We start from the raw sequence: 21,335 nt of genomic DNA on the forward strand, positions 1-21,335 counted from the left end.
GGCATGGGCCACCATGCCTGACCTCAAAATTATTTTTAAAGGTACATATCTGATCCTACCACTATTCTTAGACCGTTCAGAGGCTCCCCTTTACACTAAGAATAGACAGCCCGCAAGCCTGGGACTTTGTGCATTGGCCACCGGGTGGGAACCTACCCTGGGGGTCCACCTCCTTGGCGACCTTGAGGGCGTCAGAATTGGCCAGGTCAGAGTTGGCAGGGGACACGGCCAGGATGAGGCAGTTCTCCTTGGTGACAAACTGCATCAGCATGTCCCGGATCTGGAACTCGATGTCGGGAGGTTGGTCCCCCACCGGGACCTTGGTCATTCCGGGCAGGTCCACCAGGGTCAGGTTCAGCACTGGACAGAGCGGCGAGAGGGTGGGCTCAAGGCGAGGGGCGTGGCCGCGGGCGAGGTTAAGGAATAGGGCGGGGCTTAGAGGAGCTGCTTGGGAGCAGGGTGGCAGGTGGGCGGGACTAGGAAATCTCAGGGCGAAAGTGGCTGCATGTTGGAGGCGTGGCCGGAAGTGAGCGGAATCCACGGCTGGGTGGAGCTTGGAATAGGATGATGCGGAGGCAGGGTCGCTCTAGGGGCGGAGTCTGCAGGAGGAGAGAAGCACGCAGAGGGGCGTGGCCAAGAAAATGATTCTTAGAGGTTGGGGCGGGGCCAGGGTCCTCACCATGCGGCGAGTAGACGCGGAGGTTGATAGGCACCGGCGAGATGCCCTTGTTGGTGCCGGTGACCCGGTCGGTCTCGGCCTCGATCTCAAGGCGCACCTCCTCGAAGTCGGTGAATTTCTTTCCCTTGCAGTGCAGGAACTCGGCATATTCTGCCCCAGAAGCGGGCAGGGGAAGGGCAGTAGGCATCAAGTTCTGGAACCCCACCTGGGGGTTTTCATCTCCCACCGGTAATAGGACTCCCTAGACACACCTAAGCAGAACCACCACCCACGTCTCCATTACGTATTTTGATCCCTGCTATCCCTAAGGGGGACGAGGCCCACAGTCACGCAGCAACCAAGTTTCGTGGCCAGGCTGGCCCTCAGCTTGGGGACGGAGGAGAGGCTGGAGTGGGCAGGCCTGGCTGCTGGTGAAGGAGGGCACGTACCTGTGGTTGCATTGACCAGCTGCAAGACCAGGGGACGTCGGGTGACAATGCCAGATCCTCGAGGCAGGAAGTCCCTGCAATGAGTTGGAGGTCAAAGGAGGGTCAAGATATGAGGGTGCGCCCTCTGTTCCAGGGGTACCTGTCCTGCCCCTGGGAGAGCCAAAGCTCCCTCCAAAGTGCTGGCCCCACCACTCCTTAGCCCAAGGGCTTCAGGTAACTAAGGGGATATGGCAGCCCAGAAAGGTGGAAAATACTTTTCCTTAAGTCGCCGGGGTCACAGAATTTATGTATCTGAGCTGCCAAGAGACTGGATCAACTCCTAGATACGTCCTGTGTTGGTTTTGAACCAACAGGAAGTCCCTGCCCCAACCCTGTCACTGCCATTCAGCCCCAGAGAAACTGAGGCATGGGGTTTCCCACACGCCTATGCATCCAGTGCCCACAGAGTGGGTCCCAGGAAACGGAGCTGTAACTTCTCCCCTCCCTTCCGCTGTGGGGCAGGGCAGCATCTCACTTCCCCTTCTCCAGGCCCCATATGGCTAGGGTTGAAGAAGAGTGGGGAAGGAGACGGCAAGGAAAAGGACTCATGGGCTGGGTGCAGTGGCTCATGCCTGTAATTCCAGCACTTTGGGAGGCTGAGGTGGGCGGATCACCTGAGGTCAGGAGTTCGAGACCAGCCTGGCCAACATGGTGAAACCCTGTCTCGACTAAAAGTACAAAAAAAATTAGCCGGCAGGGTGTTAGGTGCCTGTAATCCCAGCTTCTTGGGAGGCTGAGGCAGGAGAATTGTTTGAACCCAGGAGGCGGAGGTTATGGTGAGCCAAGATTGCGCCATTGTACTCAGCCTAGGTGACAAGAGCAAAATTCCATCTCAAAAAAACAAAAAAACAAAAAACTCGGGCTTCTTGGTGCCTACTGCATGCCAGGCGCTGAGTGGGGCTCCATACGGTAGCCCCATGAGGCAGGTGCTGTTATTACCCCCATTTTGCAGATGAGGGAGCTGCAGCTTAGAGACATTCAGGTTGCACAGCCAGTATCTGGCAGAGCAGACCCTGGTCTCAGATGTATTTACTCTGCAGTGAGACTCCCCTGCGCTTCAGCCCCCTGTGAATCCAGCCGCCTTTGAAGGACTGGACCGAGGGGTCCCAAAGTCATCCACTGTCCCCAGACCTGACAGTCTATAGCTCAGACATCTGCTCATGCCAATGTCAACCTCAGCTGTTCTTTTGGCTGACTCTTGTGGGTGCCAGTTCTCTGTCCAGTCAGCTCTTTTCATCTACCTCCCTCTGCACCGCCCTCCAGGGTGGTGCAAGCATGAGAGTGAAGGCCTCTCCAGGAACCAGGATGTCAGAATTGCCAGTCATGGGATCCCCAGGGCCCAAGAAAGCGGGGAGCAGGCTGAAGCCCAAGGGACCATTGAGACCCAGCCAGCGCCTTATTCATGGAGAGGCCCAGGGAGGGAAAAAGACACACTCAGGCTCTACAAAGCCAGAAGCGGAACCCAGGTCTCTTGCCCCCAGCCCAGAGCCTGACCCAGACTCACAAGTCTTCTTGCACCCCAGGGTCAGGAGCAAAGGGTGTTAGGTACAACAGACTAGATCCAGAGCTCCTAGGTTCAAAGCCCCTTCTTGAAGCCTCTCCACTGCCTCATATCTGGGGAAGCCGAGGCTGCTGGGGAGGAGTCAGGAATTACACTGGAGAAGGAGGATGGTAAGCCCTATGTATATTCATCATTTCTACACACCAGGCAAATGCTTTTCATTCTTGCCAGTGAGCTTTAGGCAGGCAGGGCAGCCTCTTTCTGTCTGCCACTGTATCCCAGTGCCCAGGACAGGGCTTAGCACACAAGGGGCACTCAATAAATTCTGATTGAATCCCCAAGTCCTCGAATCTGTGCTCTGATATAGAGATTATCATTTTATAGAGGAAGCGGCTGAGGCTCAGCAAGGTGAAGTGACTCACCCGAGGTCACACAGCCAAGCGGGGATTCAAAGCCGAGTGTCTGTTGGTCCCTCAGCCTGGGAACTTCCTCATTCAATGGTGCTGCCTCAAACCCAAGAAGCCAGACTTGGCTTTTTATGTAATTCAATTAAATTCAGTCTGTGCCGGGCCCTGTGCCGGGCTCTGGGGATGGGAGATGATGAGTCAGACAGTTCCCACCCTGAGGAACTCACAGTGTGGTGGGAGAGACAGACAAGTAAACAGATAATGCAATGCAGTGTGGTATGTGCTAGAACAGAGGTGTGCCAGGCGGCACAGAGGGAGGGGGTTTGCTGAGGGGTAGGAGGACTTCCGGTCTCAATCTCTTCCATCCTTTACTCAAAGACTGCTTTGGGGGCGTGACTTCCAGTTTTGGGAGTCCCCCAGGGCTGTGGAGATAGAACAGCTGTTCTCATAGAAGCTGGGGTGGGTGTGGGGGCTGGGGGTCCACCCTATTCTCCACCAGCTCCTCACCAGCAACACCATGGTAACAGTAGTTGCCATGGAAACCACGGGAGGGGCTGGAAAGGATGGGACTCCCCACAGAGAGTCCCCCACGCAGAGACATGGACTTTCCCTGGAGTTCTTCCCCGAGAGGCCTCTCCTTGAGCACATGGGCCCACTCAGTCCTGGTGAGCCTGAGGGGTGGAGGTCTCCAAGGTGCCCCATAGGGGGTGCGAGGAGCCCAGGACCCAGCTGGCGAGAATGCTACGTGGTCAGGGTCTGGGCCAGCTGCCCACTGCCTCCCAAGGGCTGCTTAAAGGACAAGTAGCTTCTGGGAAGCAGAAACTAGAGGCAGGGCCATGTCTGGGGGTCAACCCCTCCCAGGGACAAGATCTCCTGGTGCCCAGATGGGGAGGTGGCCCATCTCTGTCATGGCCCAGGTTCTCAAAGTGAGGCCCTCATGCAGCCTGCCTCAGAATGCCTTGGGTAGTTTGTCCAGATGCATGCTCCTTAGGCATGCTGGGCTAGAATCTCAAGAGGGCTTCACCGGGAGGCAGAGTCTGGATTTTAAACAGATCCTCCGGTGGTTTCCACACTCCCTGTCAACTTTAAGGACCACCTGCCCTGTGCTGAGGAGCCAGGGCCAGGCTGGCTCCTACATCAGATCCTACATTGGCCTTTCCCTGGCCTGGTGCCTGGTGCCAGGACCCGGGAGGTCTGCTTCCCAGTCTCACGCCTAGATGCACAGTGGGGAGGACCAGCAGGTCCCCAGGTCCGGACAATGAGCTCCTCACTCACTTCCGGGTTCCTGACTGGCACAGGCCCTGCACGTAGTAGGTGCCCAGGCAACACGGGAAGGAATGTGCATGACTCAGCAGCTCCCTAGCTCTTCCCTTTCACCTGGACACACTGTCCCACTTTTGCGCTCTAAGGGCCCCCTGGGGTGGTCCTCCTTCCCCCGAGTGGGGATCCAGACCAGATCCAGCCTCCAGCTCCTGGTTAGGCTGAGGGAGGACAGAACAGGTGCCCAGAGAAAAGTGTCAGGCCCACCAGCCTCGGAGGCTGTGTGCTGTGCCCGGCGTGGGAGGGGCGGCTGCTGGCATGCCAGTTCTCCCCACTCATTTGGAGCAGATGGTGGGTTCCCAGGGAGGCTGTGCCTGGCCATCTGCAGAGGCACCTTCAAACGTGAAGCATAGGGGGACAAAATAAACACCTCTCAGGACCCCCAAATGCCACACTCCCTATCTGAACTGGTGCTGTCACCCTGAGAGGGGTCTGGAGAAACTGAACCCAAGGGCTGATGTGACCCCTACCCCTACCCCTACTCTAGGACCCGAGACTTGGGGCCAGAGCTCCGGGATCCTGGTTCCCAGGCCCTGCTGAATGCAAATGATGCCAGGAAGTAACACGCTTAACTGGGCATGCACCCACTGCCAGTCATTCCTCTATGCCTCCTCCTTCTTGGGCTCTGATATCAGATGAATCCTGCATTGAATGTCCAAGCTGTCATATAGGAGCTGTGTGGCTGTGGACAAATGACCATACCTCTCTGAGCCTCAGTTTCCACATCAGTAAAATGGGTTGCTGTGAGGCTTATACAAGCTGATGATTGAACCAATGGCGGCTACTATGCTTATAAATAATGATAGTTTGCTGGGCATGCTGAGAGCACAGGCTAGACTCCCACAGCCTCGTCACCAGAAGAGGCAGCAGGGAGAGAGCTGGAGGTGGAAGGCGAGGGGGGTGGGCAGGGGCACCCTCTGAAGCAGGGAGCTGGGGTGCCGGCAAGGGAGTGGGTGGGCCAAGAAATACAGCTGGGAGGAGGTGAGACTGCCCCCAGGCAACAAGTCCCTCTCTGTTCCAGCTGCCCCAGGGGACCCTAGGCAGCCCCACGTCACAGCTCATGAATTTCAAGCTGAGGTTTGAACACTGCAGGGCAGTTCTGGCCTTGGCTTTCCTTGATGTTCTGATGGCCCCGCGAGCAGGCACTAGGCTAGACCTGTTTGTCACAATATCCCAGCACCCAGCACTGAATCTGGCACGTAGCAGACTCTCAGGACACCCGCATTGACCAAAAGAGTGAATGCAAGATGAGCTCTACCATCGGCTTCATTGTGTAGGGGTAGAAACTGAGGCACAAAAGGGAAGAGTCTTGCCCAAGATCATGGTGCAAGTTGGTGACAAGGCAGGACTGGTACCCAGGGTTCCTGACTCCGGGTAGGTGCTCTCTCCACAGCAATCTTTCTCCCTATTAAGCCGAGCCTATTACCTTCCCTTACTCCTTATCCTCCCATCCTTCCTACTTTCTTTCCCACCCTCCCTCCCTTCCATCCATCCAAGTGTGGATGACTTTATATTTTCAAAATAGAAATCGATCGCTTTTGCCTCTAATTTTAAAAATCATATGTTCTCCATTTTAAAAGATTCAGAAAATGACCAGGCGCGGTGGTTCATTCCTGTAATCCCAACACTTTAGGAGGCTGAGGCAGGCAGATCGCTTGAGGTCAGGAGTTTGAGACCAGCCTGGCCAACATGGTGAAACCCCATCTCAACTAAAAATACAAAAATTAGCAGGGTGTGATGGCACGTGCCTGTAGTCCCAGCTACTTGGGAGACTGAGGCAGGAGAATCGCTTGAACCCGGGAAGCGGGGGTTGCAGTGAGCCGAGATCCTGCCACTGTACTCCAGCCTGGGCGACAGAGTGAGACTCTGTCTCAAAAAAAAAAAAAAAAAAAAAAATTCAGAAAATACGTGAAATATTTAAAAAATAAAAACCAATCATCCTCCTAACACCTGATGAGAGCCACTGTAAACATTTTATCATTAATAATCATCATCATGGCTAAACACTGATGAATTGCTGACTGTCAGCCAGGGACTCTGCCAGGGACTTGAAAATCTACATCAGCACAAGATTTCTTTTTAGAGTGACGGAAATATCCTAAAATTAGATAGTGATGATGCTTGCACAACTCTGTAAATATACTAAAAATCATTGAATTGTGCCTTTAAAATGGGTGAATTGTATGGCATGTAAATTATGCCTCAATAAAGCTGTTTAAGAAATCTGCATCCTGGCCGGGCGCGGTGGCTCAAGCCTGTAATCCCAGCACTTTGGGAGGCTGAGACGGGTGGATCACGAGGTCAGGAGATCGAGACCATCCTGGTGAACACAGTGAAACCCCGTCTCTACTAAAACTACAAAAAACTAGCCGGGCGAGGTGGCGGACGCCTGTAGTCCCAGCTACTCGGGAGGCTGAGGCAGGAGAATGGCGTGAACCCGGGAGGCGGAGCTTGCAGTGAGCTGAGATCAGGCCACTGCACTCCAGCCTGGGCGACAGAGCGAGACTCCGTCTCAAAAAAAAAAAAAAAAAAAAAAAGAAATCTGCATCCTTTGGATTGATTCTTGCATGGCTGTGTGAAATCAGAGTGATAAGTTTCTCCATGTTACAGGGAAGACACTGAGACTCAGAAAGGTGAAATCACATGCCTCTCAGGCACCCACATGCACACTGGGTTTTCAGCCCCCTTGATAGCTTCTCTATTCACCTAACATATCATAGATATTTCCAAAGTTATTCAGCATGCAGCCACATCTGGATCCTCTTTCCCCTTCCTTCCTTCCTTCCCTCCTTCCCTCCTTCCTTCCTTCCTTCCGGCCGGGTCTTGCCCAGTTGCCCAGGATGGAGTGCAGTGGTACGATCATAGCTCACTGCAGCCTCAAATACCTGAGCTCAGGCGGTCTTCCCACCTAAATCTCCGAAGTAGCTGGGACTACATGTGTGCACCACCATGCCCGGCTATGGATCCTTATTTCTTATCACCAGCATCCTGATGAGAAGGAACCCCAGCTCGGCCACTAAATTATTTCCCTGTTCTGAACCTCAGTTTGCCCATCAGTGAAATAGGACACAGGCCAGCAGCTCCCTCCTGGGTCTGTTAAGGGAATGCCCTGACATCTGGCAGTAGAAGGACCTAACGGGGGTGCCCATTGGTGGGTCCCAGTTCCTGAGCACGTGCCACCTGCTGGGTGCTTTATGTGCTATAGCATTGCATTCCTTCTAAATGGGGACCCAGGTTGGAGGTGAGGGTGCATTCACCTGCTGAGATTTTTCTCCTCACCCTGGCTAGTGGCCTCCTTTTCCTGAGCTAAGAGAGGCACATGAGACAGAGTGATTAAAGAATAACACAGTCATGACTAGATACATTGTTAATATTAACCATGGTTGGAGCTGCCCTCTGCCAGGAGTTCTGAGCCCAAGGCAACAGGCTTCTTTCATCCTCTACAGCTTCCCATCTGGGAGAAAACAAAGCCCTACCCCACACAGGGAGGGCCAGGTCATGGCGGGAGAGGATGATCAGGGAAGGCATCCCAGAGGAGGTGTTGGGTGATGTGAGACTTGCAGGAAAGACCCAGTGAAAGAGGAAGACAAGGGCAGGGTGAAGAGCTTTCCAGGGGCTAGGCGCGGTGGTTGGAACCTGGAACCTGTAATCCCAATACTTTGGGAGGCTGAGGTGGGAGGATTGCTTGAGGCCAGGAGTTCAAGCCCCAGCTTGAGGCCAGGAGTTTGAGACCTGGCTTGAGGCCAGAAGTTTGAGACCAGCCTGGGTAACGTAGCAAGACCCTGTCTCTACAGAAAAAAGAAAAAAGAAAAAAGAAAAAAAAAAAAAAAAAAAAGAAAAAAGACGCTTCGGCCGGGCGCGGTGGCTCAAGCCTGTAATCCCAGCACTTTGGGAGGCCGAGACGGGCGGATCACGAGGTCAGGAGATCGAGACCATCCTGGCTAACACGGTGAAACCCCGTCTCTACTAAAAAATACAAAAAACTAGCCGGGCGAGGTGGCAGGCGCCTGTAGTCCCAGCTACTCGGGAGGCTGAGGCAGGAGAATGGCGTAAACCCGGGAGGCGGAGCTTGCAGTGAGCTGAGATCCGGCCACTGCACTCCAGCCTGGGGCACAGAGCAAGATTCCGTCTCAAAAAAAAAAAAAAAAAAGAAAGAAAAAAGACGCTTCCAGGTGAGAGAACAGCATATGCAACAGCACCCCAGGAGAGTGAGAGAGTGGGCACAGCCCTGCTTTCCCCACGAACTGTAATATATTCAGGTAGACCAGGAGGGAGCGGCTGAAAGGAAGCAGGACTGGGTAATCAAACCTCAGGGGCCCAACTCAGGTGTGGGGTTCGGTTTTGAGGGCTGGGAGTCCAAAGAGGGCTTCAAGTTAGGAAGATAGATTTGGGAGGCTGGAGAGAGTTCCATGCTATTGGGCGGGGAATGGGTTAGGGGGGCAAGGGAGGAAGTTACTCTGCTGCTAAGACAAAGGGGCTGGAGTTTGAGGTAGACAGGAGTGAGCTGGGCAGAATCCACAGGGCATGGGGGCCGCGTCGGATGGGGAGGATGGCGGAGCCGGCAGGCAGTCGATCTTAGGGCCTCTGGCCAGGGCAATGGGAAGATGCCATTTAGGAGAATATTTTGAACACCTTCCAAGCTCAATATTACTTTTTTTTTTCTGTTGCTTATAGTAATTCTAAGTTGCCAGGCCTGACTTCTCCAAACGATTCTTGTTTCTTAGCCAGATTTCATTCTAGGGAATGGGTGAGAGTGCCAGAGAGTCACCCAGGAAGACGAGGAGAGGAGGAAGACTCTCCAGTGTGTAGGTGTGTGCACACATGGGTGGGACTGGGGTGGGGAATAGGGAGACAGAAACATGGAAAGGTATGGACTGGAGGCAGGAGACCCATGCCTGTTCCTGGCCTGCCTCTGATTCAATTGCTGTGTGACATTAGGCAGATTCCTTACCCTCTCTGTGTCATTTTTGCCATCTAAAAACCTGGCGGCTCACACCTGTAATCCCAGCACTTTGGAAGGCCAAGGCGGGCAGATCACCTGAGGTCAGGAGTTCAAGACCAGCCTGGCCAATATGGTGAAACCCCATCTCTACTAAAAACACAAAATTAGCTGGGCATGGTGGCGGATGCCCATTAGTCCCAGCTATTTGGGAGGCTGAGGCAGGAGAATCGCTTGAACTCAGGAGGCGGAGGTTACAGTGAGCTGAGATTGTGCCACCGCACTCCAACCTGGGTGACCGAGCAAGACCCTGTTTCTAATAATAATAATAATAATGCTAAATAAACACAAATAAAATAAAAACCTGGTTGGAAGGCCGAAGTGGGAGGATCACTTGAGTCCAGGAGTTTGAGGCCACCCTGGGCAATATAGTGAGACCCCATCTCTACAAAAAATAAAATAAAATACTTAGCCGGATGTGGTGGCGCATGCCTGTCATCCCAGCTTCTTGGAAGGCTGAGGTGGGAGGATGGCTTGAGCTCAGGAGGCGGAGGTTGCAGTGAGCCAAGATCACCCGGCTGTACTCCAGCCTGGGTGACAGAGTGAGATCCTTTCTCAAACAAAACAAAACAAAATAGACAAAACAAAATAAAACAAAAACTTTGAATGATAGAAGACATCAGTACTGTCCTTAGGGGTCCCTTTCTGGACCTCCCCTGGCCTCACCCTCCCCGTGGGGCAAAGAGTTCCCCAGGGGCCAGGGGAGGTGCCCAGCTGGAGCCTGTGCTCCCCTCGTAGGCTACGCTCAGGTGCCCCAGGATTCCCTCTCAAGCAGTTCCAAGCCCACCGCCCAGGCCCATGTGGGGACCAGCTCAGGCCCAAGGTGGGTCCTTTCTGGAGCTGGGATATGAGGGCTGGGGTGTTCACAAGTGACTCCTGGAGGGATAAAGAGGGAAATGATGGGGCAGCCCGCGGAGAGGGGACACCTGTGTCCCCACGCCTCCACATCCACCACGGAACTCCAAGGAGTCTGAAATTCTGAATTCAAACCCAGCTGGCCAGGTTGTGATGAAGGTGCATTTGTTATGGTGGGAGGGCAGAATGCATTGCATTTAGCAATTCCTCAGCTTGATTTATAACTGGAATACATAGACATATGGCACGTGGGCGTCCGTTTCTCCATGCCTGACAGTACTGTGTCCATGACCCGCTTCCTCCACTCCTGCCCTGCCCACTCTCTCCGCTCTCCTACCTGCACCCCCTTCCCTGGGTCCGACCCTCTGACCCAGCCAGGGCCCGGGAAACTCGATTCTCCTGGCGCCGGGATCAGATACTGTCTGCCAGGGTCACCTTTCACTCCAGCTCCTCTGGGCCACGGTGGGGCGTGGGTTTGGAGAGGATGTCCTCTGGCTGCGGATGGGTGCATTTCCATGCATCCAGCCTCGGGGGTGTGCTCCACATGTGGCCCACAGGCAGTGTGTGCTTAGCATGTGGCAGGTGCGTGCTCTGAGCATGCAGAGGCCGGAGCAGAGTGTGGCAGCTCCCCAGGTGTGTTGGGGACTGTCAAAGGATCCCTAACAGGCCCCTCAAGCCCCGCCTCCCCAACCCTCGTAGTCTCACCTCTGGCCTCCGCTCCTCACTCAGCCACACCGCCCTTCATCCTTCATCCGGGTTCTTTTCCCCCTAGGCCTTTGCTCAGGACGGTCCCTGCACCTGCACCAGTCCACGCCTTGGCTTGACCACGTCCTAGTCTTGCTCAGGTCCAGTCTTAAATGCTACCTCCTCAGGAGGCCTTCTGATGGCTCAGAAAGCTCCCTTCCCCTCAATGTCAGGTTCCTTGCAACACAGGAGCAGACTCCTTCAAAACACACAACAAACGTGCTCTTTGTGGATTTCATGTTTGTCTGCCCCGGTCAGCTACAAGCCTCCCAAGCAGGATGGGTCCGGCTGATTCACAGCTGTATCCTCAGGGACTGGCACACGGCAAGTGCCAAGGAAATGTCAGTTCCCTCTGCCCCCTCCAGGTTATCCACACTCTGCCTAGGATGTCTCATTTATCCCCTAATAGTCTTTGGCCTCCATCTCCAAATCTAAGAAATGGGACCGCTATGATGCATCCCAGTGTGTTCAGAGGAAGAGACAGAGCTTAATCATGGGGAGTGGGCTGTCTCCCCGGGAAAGGCTACGTTTGACAAAGAAAGGGGCTCTCAGAGGCCAGAGACCAGCACCATGTCCATGCTGGGATAGAATGCAGAGGAAGGAGCTGAGTGCCATGGCTCTCGCCTGTAATTCCAGCACTTTGGGAGGCTGAGGTGTGTGGATCGCTGGAGGTCAGGAGTTGAGACCAGCCTGGACAACATGATGAAACTTCATCTCTATTAAAATACAAAAATTAGCTGGGTGTGGTGGTGCACGCCTGTAATCCCAGCTACTCAGGAGGCTAGGACAGGAGAATCACTTGAACTTGGGAGGTGGAGGTTGCAGTGAGCTGAGATCGCACCATTGCATTCCAAGTCTGGGTGACAGAGCGAGACTCTGTCTCAAAAAAAAAAAAAGGAAAAAAAAAAAAGAATGTGGAGGAAGGGACAAGGGCATTGGGGCAGACAGGAAGCCTGGGGGTAGGGGGGAGGGTAGGCAGAGCCATGGGGAAACCTAAAACCCTTCCCCCTGGGCTGCTCCTTGGGCTCTGGGCAGAGGGTCGCTCATCAGGACCCCTAACCTACCCTGGATGGAGAAGATCCCCAACCCGTGCCCCCATCCTGGTGCACCTCCCAGCCCGCACCATACCAGGGGGCTTGCCTGCCTATGCTCAGGCAGGGATAGAAGCAGCGCGTCCTCCATGCGAGGCCCTCCCCCGAGTGCTTCCTGGGGATTGTCTCAACACTCACCATAATCTCACAAGGGCTGTGCTATTATTATCCCCATTTTACAGATGAGGAAATAGCAACTGGGCAGGGTTTGGGGAACATGGCCAGGGATTCTCTGCTTGTAAGTGGCAGAGTTGAGCTTCAAACTCAGCAGGTCTGACTTCACAGCATGCTCTCGGCTCCTCTGCCACATTCCCACCGGACTTGGCCTGTCCAGGGACAACCCACTCTTGGCCCTACAGGAGCATTGGGGTGGGGGGTGTAGCGGGGCGGGGGTGATAAAGAGGAGCTGGAGGGACAGCAAGGAGGCCCCTTTGGCCTAGGGCACCAGGCATCTGTTCATGAAAGGCTGGCGGGTGCTGGGTCCACAAACACTCCCCCGTCTACACTTACCCCCAGGATGAGCTCATCTACTCTCGGGTTTAAATCCCATCTCTACACCAACGACTTCCAAATTTTTATTTCCAGCCCGCCTTCCCCCTGAGCTCCCGACTTGCATCACCAAACTGCCAGTTGACATCTTCCCCTCAGAAGTCTAACAGGCATCTCAGGCTCAATATGTTCAGAACCAAACCCTGGTCTTCCCCCGTCCCCCCAGTCTGCTCCTCCTTACTCTTCCCGACTCTGTTAATGGCACCAACACCCACCCAGGAGCTCAGGTCAAAATCCCAGATGTCATCATTGATTCCTCCTTCCTCACCCTCCACATTCATCCTCCAGCAGGACTTCCTCCAAAATATATCCTGAAACCTACCCACCGTTCTCCTTCTCGTTGCAGCTAAAGCCCTCGTTCGGGACCTCCACTGCCCTCTGCCCACTGCAGCAGCCTCCGCACCAGTCTCCTGCCTTTTCCCTCACCCCCTCCCCAAGTCACACCCTTGCTAGAATCAGCTCAAGTCAATCCACTACTAAAAAGCTTCCCACAAGAGAGAAAATAAACCCAAACTCCTCACTCCTCGTGGCCTAAGGGCTTTGTAGATCTAGCCCCTGCCTGTCTCTCAGGTCCTGTCTCCCCCTTGCTAGCCAAACACCAGCTACAGGGGGTCCTTTCTGTTCCTCAAAGGCACCAAATTCTTTGCTACCCCAGGGCCTTTGCACCTTTCCCTCGGCCCGGAACTCTCCCACCCCGGCAAGTTACACAGCTTCTCATCCCTCGGTTCTCATCTCAGATGCCACCTCCTCCCGGAGACTTCTGACCTCCCTTGGGAGAGCAGCCCCGCTCCCCTCCCTGACGTTGACCACATTTTCCAGTTGTCTTCTAAGTTTCTCCCTCTGCAATGCAGAGCCTTGGTCTTTTCCACCATAGTGCCAAGACATCGTGCACCCTCCACAAATGTTTACTAAATGACTGAATGAATTAGCCTCAGTTTTCCCTTCTGTAAAAGGGAAGGGGGTGAAGAAACAGTATAGACCTAGACAAGTTCTAGCAGCATCCCGGGCAGCTGCAACGCTACCTCCGTTGCAGAGCTGACAGCAAGATCCTTCTGAGCGCCCAGAAGCCCAGGTGGACCTGGGACAGCCCTGATGCATTTTCCTTTGAAGCATTTTCCGTGGGGGATTGGCTCCTGGGAAGCCCCAGGAGACAGAATGGCTGTTACTATGCTCACCAGGCTGGGGACTGAGCCCTGTTGGAGAGGTCAGGAGCCCTTGAAGGAGCTGTCAGGCTGAGATGGTGGAACCCACTGAGCCTCAGTTTCCCTGGCCTTCTCACTAGCTTTCAGGGGATCATGAATGCTTTCCTGCCTACTCCTTCACATCAACCTAAGCCCCCTCCCCTGCCCTGAGCCTGCATCTGGACACCCTGCACATCCTCCTGTGGGGACCTGGCCAAGGGCATTGGGGTGCAGAGGGCAGCCAGAGGGCCCAGGCCTCCTGGGGTACAGTCCACACCCTGCTCCGCCACTCAGCCAGCAAGTACTTGCTGAAATCTGCCGTGGTCAGGGCTGGCCCCTGCATCATGGGCTCCAGGAGGGCAGGGGCTGGACATGCAGGTCCCCAAGCCTAATTGGCTATCAACGCCCTGTCCCGCATATTTACAAAAGAACCTTTCCACCCATGAACTCAGTGGAGCCCACAGTCACCTTCTCAGGAAGGCAGGGCAGTGGCTGTCAGCGTTCCCATTCCACAGATGGGGAAATGGAGGCCCACCCACCCGCTCGTCCCTGTGTCTGGTGCAGGATCCGGCTCTCAGAGGATGTGCAGCGTCGAGATTAGGAACTGGGCTTTGGAGTCTAACAGCTGCTGCCCTTCCTGAATGTGTGACCTTGGGCAAGGCATTTAACCTCCAGGGTCTCAGTTTCCTCATCTGTAGGATGGGCATCATGGTGCCTGCCTCTTGGGAGCTCCTGTGAGCCTATGACTGATTCAGCATAGGGGGTACATAGGATGGACTCAGTAGACGGGGGCTGAAATCACCAGTTGGTTCCCTCCCTACCCCAAGCCTGGAGCACGCAGCCTGGCGTGGGGCAGGAATTCAGCCAACATTCAAAGGAGGAGAGGTAGGAATATGGTTTCTCCACTCTAAACTGTTGGCTGTCCCTGACTGCCGGCCCTTGGGGAAGGGGCTCATTGTGTGTCTCTTGCCTGGGTCTCTGCAGCTCTGGGGGTCATGTGATCAGAAGGGGGGTTCTGCAGGAGCCATCGGAGAGACAGATGCCTCCCCCTCTGCTGACCAGATGGGCACGGCCGCCTCCACGGTGGCATTCCAACATCCCACACATACGTGGCTCCAGTCAGGCCCTCTCCCTCTCACCTCTAGGGCTGGCATGGGTTTCCCAGGACATTTGAGGGGCAGGAACAACCATCTAGTCCCACTGTCCATGTTAGAGATGGGGACACTAAGGCTCAGAGAGGGCAAGTGACTTGCCTGAGGTTTTGCAGCAGAACCTGGCTTGGACAGAATTGCTGTCCCTCTGCGGAGAAGGACCCCTGCCTCCCTCTCCCATGTGCCAGTCACTTTTTTGGCCCTGAAGGTCATTGGAAGAAAGCAAGGGTTTCTGAAGAAGATGGGGGGGAGATGAAAGAGGGGGTCAGTGTAAACTCTCTCACTTCGTCTCCCAGTCTGCCCAGCCCCCCATCTCACCTCCAGTACCTGGAGAGCTCCTATCTTTCCTCTCTGTCCTCAGCACCAGAAAAACTGTTTCTTCCTCCCCCTGGGGGTTTGGGGAGAGCCTGGGGGTCACGACCCTCCCTGCCCCCGTAAACCCAGGACCCTTTGTCTTTGTGGTTGCTCCCCTCTCCGCCACCTAGGCCTCCCAGCGCCTTGTGGGATCAGAGGCGGGAGGGGGATTAGGTTCTGCAAATGGCTCCCCCCTCCCGCCATCCCGGTCTTAGTCATCTCTGCCCTCTGCCGCCTCTCCCTCCATCACGATCCCTCTGGCCAGGCCAAGGGGACGGCGACACTGAGAGGCGCCCCCCACCCAGGGGCCGTGGCGAAGCAAGGGGCCGGCTGCTCAGAGAAGGATAAGAAGTGGTTTCTCCTCCCCTCTTCCCTTCCTCATCCTGCAGCCCGCGCCTCCCCCTCTCCGCCGCGCTGCGCACGGATGGCGGCGGGAGCCGCAGAGGTGTGTGTGTGCCGGGGGGAGGCCGTACCGGGTCCTCGATGCCCACGGGACTACGTCCTCTTTTAGGGACTGGGGTGGGGGTCTGACCCCTGCCACGGCCCAGGAATTCCCATGGGGGTAGGAGGATGTCCCCCATAGAGTCCGGTGGGGGGGCCGCTGCCCCCGGGTGCTGCCCGCTCCAAGGGACTCCCGGAGCCCAACGGAGGCGCTGAGTAATGCGGGCTCTCTCCATGCCCATGTTGGGGGCGGGGGGCAGCCCTTTGGCCAGGGCTTCTGTCAGAGGGTTGTCTGCCCTAAAGGATGGGACGGAGGAGGGGGCGTGATTCGGCAGCCGGAGGCTTGACGACGTTTGCAGACTAGCGGGCGGCGCTGCTGCCCGGAGGGGCTCTCGAGGTGGGGAGGGCCGCCTCGCTCCGGCTGGGGGTGGGGGGCGCGCCGGCCGCGGGTGCAGCGTCGGGGGCTGCGAGGTCGCCGCGCCGTCGGTGCCCCAGGCAGGGACTCCGGGGATCCTGGGGGTCGGGGGTCGGCGCCTGGGGGCGCGCCGCGCCTACCTGCCTACGAAATTCTCGAGCACCGAGCTCTTGCCGGCGCTCTGGCCGCCCACCACGGCGATCTGCGGCAGGTCGAGGTCCGCGTTCTGGCCGATGGCAGAGAAGGCGTCTTGCAGCCGGTTGACCAGGGGGATGAGATCTTCCATGCCGCGGTTGCCCATGGCTGCGGCGGGCCCCGCAGGCTGCGATCCGGCTGCCGCTCGCGCTCCCGGCTCCGACTCCGGCTCCGCCGCTGCAGCCTCGCGCCCCGACTGCCTGAGCCGCGCGGCCCCCGCCCCTCGGGGATCGGAGCGAGCACCGCTCCGGGAAGCCGCTAGGGGGAGCCCGCGACGCTGCGGGCCGGCCGCCGTGCGCAGGCGCCGCCCGGGGCACCATGGGTGTCGTAGTTTTAACCTTCTGCGGCTTTCGGGGTGCTTTAGCAGTGTCTAGGGTGCGCGGACGGATGCTGCGCAGAATATATTTGTCAATGGGTGGGGTCTCACTCCTAGTACCAGGCCTCTTGGATAGTGGTCATGGATGTTTCACTCTATCTTACCGATGAGGAAACTGAGGCCTGGAGAGTAGATGGGCTTCCTCTGAGGTCACAGCTTCCTGACCTGGAGTTCCCCTTCACCTCGCTGCCTTCGACCCCTAGATCCTGACTCTGATCTCCAACATGTCCCTTTCTGCCTTTGGTCCTCAGTTTCCTTGTTTCTAGAAGGAGAAAGTTGGAGCATGAATTCAACAAATATTTACTAGGTACCTGCTAGAAGCCAGGCCCTGTCCTAGGCACGGAAGATTGAGCAACGAATAAGACAGCCAAGGCCTCTGCCCTCATAGATCTTGCATCAAGCTGGTGAGATCGACACTAAATGGATAAGCAGATACACAAAACAGTAAAAATGAAAATAGTTTATAGTAACAGGGATGGAGGAAATAAACAGTGTGAAAAAAGGTATCATTGTGGGTGTGGAAAGTTCACATTGACTTGGGAGGAGTCGGGGGACTTCTCTGCAGAAGTGACATTTAAGAAGAGACCAGAACGATGACAAGGAGCCAGCAGCAAGCAGATCGGGGGAAGAGCATGCCAGGCTGAATGACCAGCAAGTGCAGAGGCCCTGATGCCTGAAAGGCCCTTCTTGGGAGAATTGGAAGCTCTTGCCCTAGAGTTGGAAGTCTTTGCTCCAGCCCATTAGGATGGTGGTAAAACAGCATAAAACGGTGGGATTCGGCCGGGCGAGGTGGCTCACCCCTGTAATCCCAGCACTTTGGGAGGCCGAGGCGGGCAGATCACGAGGTCGGGAGATCACCTGGCTAACACGGCGAAACCCCATCTCTACTAAAAATACAAAAAATTAGCTGGGCGTGGTGGCGGACGTCTGTGGTCCCAGCTACTCAGGAGGCTGAGGCAGGAGAATGGCATGAACCCGGGAGGCGGAGCTTGCAGTGAGCCGAGATCGCGCCACTGCACTCCAGCCTGGGCGACAGAGCGAGACTCCGTCTCACAAAAAAAAAAAAAAAAAAAAAAAGCAGTGGGATTCAAATCCAAGCCTCCTACAATCCTGCCCTGCTTACCCTTTCACACGGAGAGACCATGGGGCCCTGAGCCCAGCCATCCACCTCTGCATTTAAGAAACCTAATTAGTATTCATGGCGGAGGCTAGGAAGGGAAGGCTAGCCTACACTGTGCTTATGGGGAGTCAGTGAGTCATTTCCCTGTGCTGTGAACAGTGTGGGGGCACTGCTGACAAAGTGGTCTGTGAATTGAAGACTGTTCACTTACTCATCCATTTAATGCGTATTTGTTGAGCCAGGTACTATGCTAGACTCCAGAGATAAAGCAGTGAGCAAAATGGACAAAGTTCTTACCCACATGTGGCTGACAATTCAGTGGAAAAAGACAGACAATATGGAAATAGGGCAATACCGATGGCCCTGTTAGATGATGTGCCCTGCAGAGCCAGAAAGCAGGGGCGGGGTAGGGTGGTGTTGCTATTGTGAAGATGGTGATCAGAGAGTGACCCTTGTGGGGAGGAATCTTCGAGGCAGGCATGGGGAACAAGCAGGCCCTCTCCCTAGTAGCACAAGGGAGTGGATTAGGAGCCTAATCTGGGCCTTAAACAAGCTGCATGACCCAGGTCCCTCCACGTCTCTGAACCTCAGTTAACTAATCTGGATAATGGGGATAATAATAGATCAAATGCCTGTGTAGGGCACAGCCCAGGCCTGGTGCTCAGGGGACCCTTATTTTTTTATTTTTTATTTTTTTGAGACGGAGTCTCGCTGTGTCGCCCAGGCTGGAGTGCAGAGGCCGGATCTCAGCTCATTGCAAGCTCCGCCTCCCGGGTTTTTACGGCATTCTCCTGCCTCAGCCTCCCGAGTAGCCGGGACTACAGGCGCCCACCACCTCGCCCGGCTAGTTTTTTGTATTTTTTAGTAGAGACGGGGTTTCACTGTGTTAGCCAGGATGGTCTCGAACTCCAGACCTCGTGATCCGCCCATCTCGGCCTCCCAAAGTGCTGGGATTACAGGCTTGAGCCACCGCGCCCGGCCAGGGGACCCTTATTAAGCTGCAGCTGTGAAGATGCCAATGATGACAGCTCACCAGACAGCTGGAGCATCAGTGCCACACAACTTGCATCCTGGCAGCTGTTCCATGCCAACCTGTTATTATGCTCTGAGGACAAAAGAAGGCAGAGATGGGAGCCTGGATGAGTGGCACCAGGAGGGGGTGCAGTTTATAGATGTCCGCCTAGAGGGCATCATGGCGAGCTTTTAATATTATTTATTTATTTATTTATTTATTTTATTTTTGAGACAGAGCCTCACTCTGCCACCAGGCTGGAGTGCAGTGGCGCGACCTCAGCTCACTGCAACCTCTGCCTCCTGGGTTCAAGCGATTCTCCTGCCTCAGCCTCCCGAGTAGCTGGGACTACAGGCATGTGCCACCACCACGTCTAGCTAATTTTTGTATTTTTTGTTTGTTTGTTTTTTGAGATGGAATCTCGCTCTGTTGCCCAGGCTGAAGTGCAGTGGTGCGATCTTGGCTCACTGCAACCTCCATCTCCCGGGTTCAAGCGATTCTCCTGCCTCAGCCTCCCAAGTAGCTGGGACTACAGGCATGTGCCATCACACCTGGCTATTTTTTTTTTTTTTTTTTGTATTTTTAGTAGAGGTAGGGTTTCACTGGGTTAGCAAGGATGGGCTCGATCTCCTAACCTCATGATTTGCCCGCCTCTGCCTCCGAAAGTGCTGGGATTACAGGTGTGAGCCACCATGCCCTGCCAATTTTTGTATTTTTAGTAGAGATGGGGTTTCACCATGTTGGCTGGGATGGTCTCGATCTCTTGACCTTGTGATCTGCCTGCCTCAGCCTCCCAAAGTGTTGGGATTACAGGCATGAGCCACTGCACCCAGCCTTTTTAAAAATTTATTTATTTATTTTTTTATTTATTTGAGATGTAGTCTCACTCTGTCTCCCAGGCTGGAGTGCAGTGTCGCGATCTCAGCTCACTACAACCTCCGCCTCCCGGGTTCAAGTGGTTCTCCTGCCTCAGCCTCCCAAGTAGCTGGGACTACAGTCGTGTGCCACCACACCCGGCTGATTTTTTGTATTTCTTTCTTTCTTTCTTTTTGAGATGGAGTCTTGCTCTGTCACTCAGGCTAGAGTGCAGTGGTGTGATCTCAGCTCACTGCAACCTCTCCCTCTCTGGTTCAAGGAATTTTCCTGCCTCAACCTCCTGAGTAACTGGGATTACAGGCGCTCGCCACCGTGCCCAGCTAATTTTTGATTTTTAGTAGAGACGGGGTTTCACCATCTTGGCCAGGCTGTTCTCAAACTCCTGACCTCATGATCTGCCCACCTCGGCCTCCCAAAATGCTGGGATTATAGCTGTGAACCAGCATGCCCAGCCAGCTTTTATTATTTTTACTTTTTTCCCCATAATTGCAATATTGAAAGTTATTGTAAAACTAGACTTTACACAAGTATTTAAAAACTTCTGGTCATCCTCTCACCTAGAGATAACCACTATAGCTTAGGTTTTATTATCTGGCTTTGTTTTTCATATATATACATATTAATTTTGTTCCATTTTGTTTTTACAGAAATGGGATCATACTAAGTATCCTATACTGCTGTATCACTGACGCCAGGCCAGCAGCCTGGCATCACATAGAGTTGGTTGAAAAGAAGAATCTCAGGGCCAGATGCGGTGGCCCACGCCTGTAATCCCAGCTCTTTGGGAGACCAAGATGGGTGGATCACTTGAGGCCAGGAGTTCGAGACCAGACTGTCCAACATGGCAAAACTCCGTCTCTACTAAATACCTAAAAATTAGCTGGGCATGGTAGCCCCCGCCTGTAATCCCAGGCACTTGGGAAGCTGAGGTGGGAGAATTGCTTGAACCTGGGAGGCAGGGGTGGTGGTTGCATCAAGCCGAGATCATGCCATGCACTCCAGCCTGGGTGACAGAGCAAGACTTCTTCTCAAAAAAAAAAAAAAAGAAAGAAAAAGAAAAGAAATGGCTTCTTTACTCTCTCTAGAGTTCCCAAAGCTTTTTTGTTCTTTGGTTTATTTTTAGAGATAAGATAAACCTTGCTTAGCTGCCCAGGCTGAATTGAGCTGCAGGAGCATAATCTCAGCTCCCTGTAGCCTCAAACTCCTGGGCTCAAGTGAGCTTCCTGCCTCAGTCACCCAAATAGCTGAAACTACAAGTGCACACCACCATGGCCAGTTAGTTAAAACAATTTTGTTTTGTACAGACGGGATCTTGCTTTGTCGCCCAGGTTGGTTTTGAACTCCTGGCTTCAAATGATCCTACTGTTTTGGCGTCCCAAAGTGCTGGCACTATAGGTGTGAGCCACCATCCATGGCTGAGCTCCCAAAGTTTTGACCACCAATTGTGCTGGGCAGAATTTTTTTTTTTTTTTTTTTTTTTTTGAGACAGAGTCTTGCTCCAGCTCCAAGCTGGAGTGCAGTGGCGTGATCTCTGCTCACTACAACCTCTGCCTCCCGAGATCAAGCAATTCTCCTGCTTCAGCCTCCTGAGTAGCTGGGATT

At 54.5% G+C, this 21,335-nt stretch overlaps 2 protein-coding genes across 36 annotated transcripts in view; one reads left to right on the top strand and one right to left on the bottom strand.

The window, feature by feature from the left end:
- Positions 1 to 16,547, bottom strand: part of DNM1 (dynamin 1) — a 53,175-nt gene extending 36,628 nt beyond the window's left edge. For all 34 annotated transcript variants that reach the window (XR_013405438.1, XR_013405442.1, XR_013405441.1 and 31 more), the window contains exons 1-4: positions 16,295 to 16,547; positions 1,108 to 1,181; positions 680 to 829; positions 157 to 360 (exon numbers count right to left, since the gene is read on the bottom strand). Coding sequence is in view for 14 of the 34 variants with exons in the window: in XM_077967631.1 (XP_077823757.1) it covers positions 157 to 360; positions 680 to 829; positions 1,108 to 1,181; positions 16,295 to 16,455 (589 nt within the window). In the remaining 20 variants the exon portion in view is untranslated. The remainder of the gene's footprint in view (positions 1 to 156; positions 361 to 679; positions 830 to 1,107; positions 1,182 to 16,294) is intronic.
- The window catches only part of CIZ1 (CDKN1A interacting zinc finger protein 1), a 47,709-nt gene continuing 42,080 nt past the window's right edge, over positions 15,707 to 21,335 (top strand). For both annotated transcript variants that reach the window (XM_077967569.1, XM_077967587.1), the window contains exon 1: positions 15,707 to 15,743. The gene's annotated coding sequence lies outside the window, so the exon portion shown is untranslated. The remainder of the gene's footprint in view (positions 15,744 to 21,335) is intronic.

Source organism: Macaca mulatta, chromosome 15 (assembly GCF_049350105.2).
Source record: "Macaca mulatta isolate MMU2019108-1 chromosome 15, T2T-MMU8v2.0, whole genome shotgun sequence".
NCBI classification, from domain to species: domain Eukaryota; kingdom Metazoa; phylum Chordata; class Mammalia; order Primates; family Cercopithecidae; genus Macaca; species Macaca mulatta.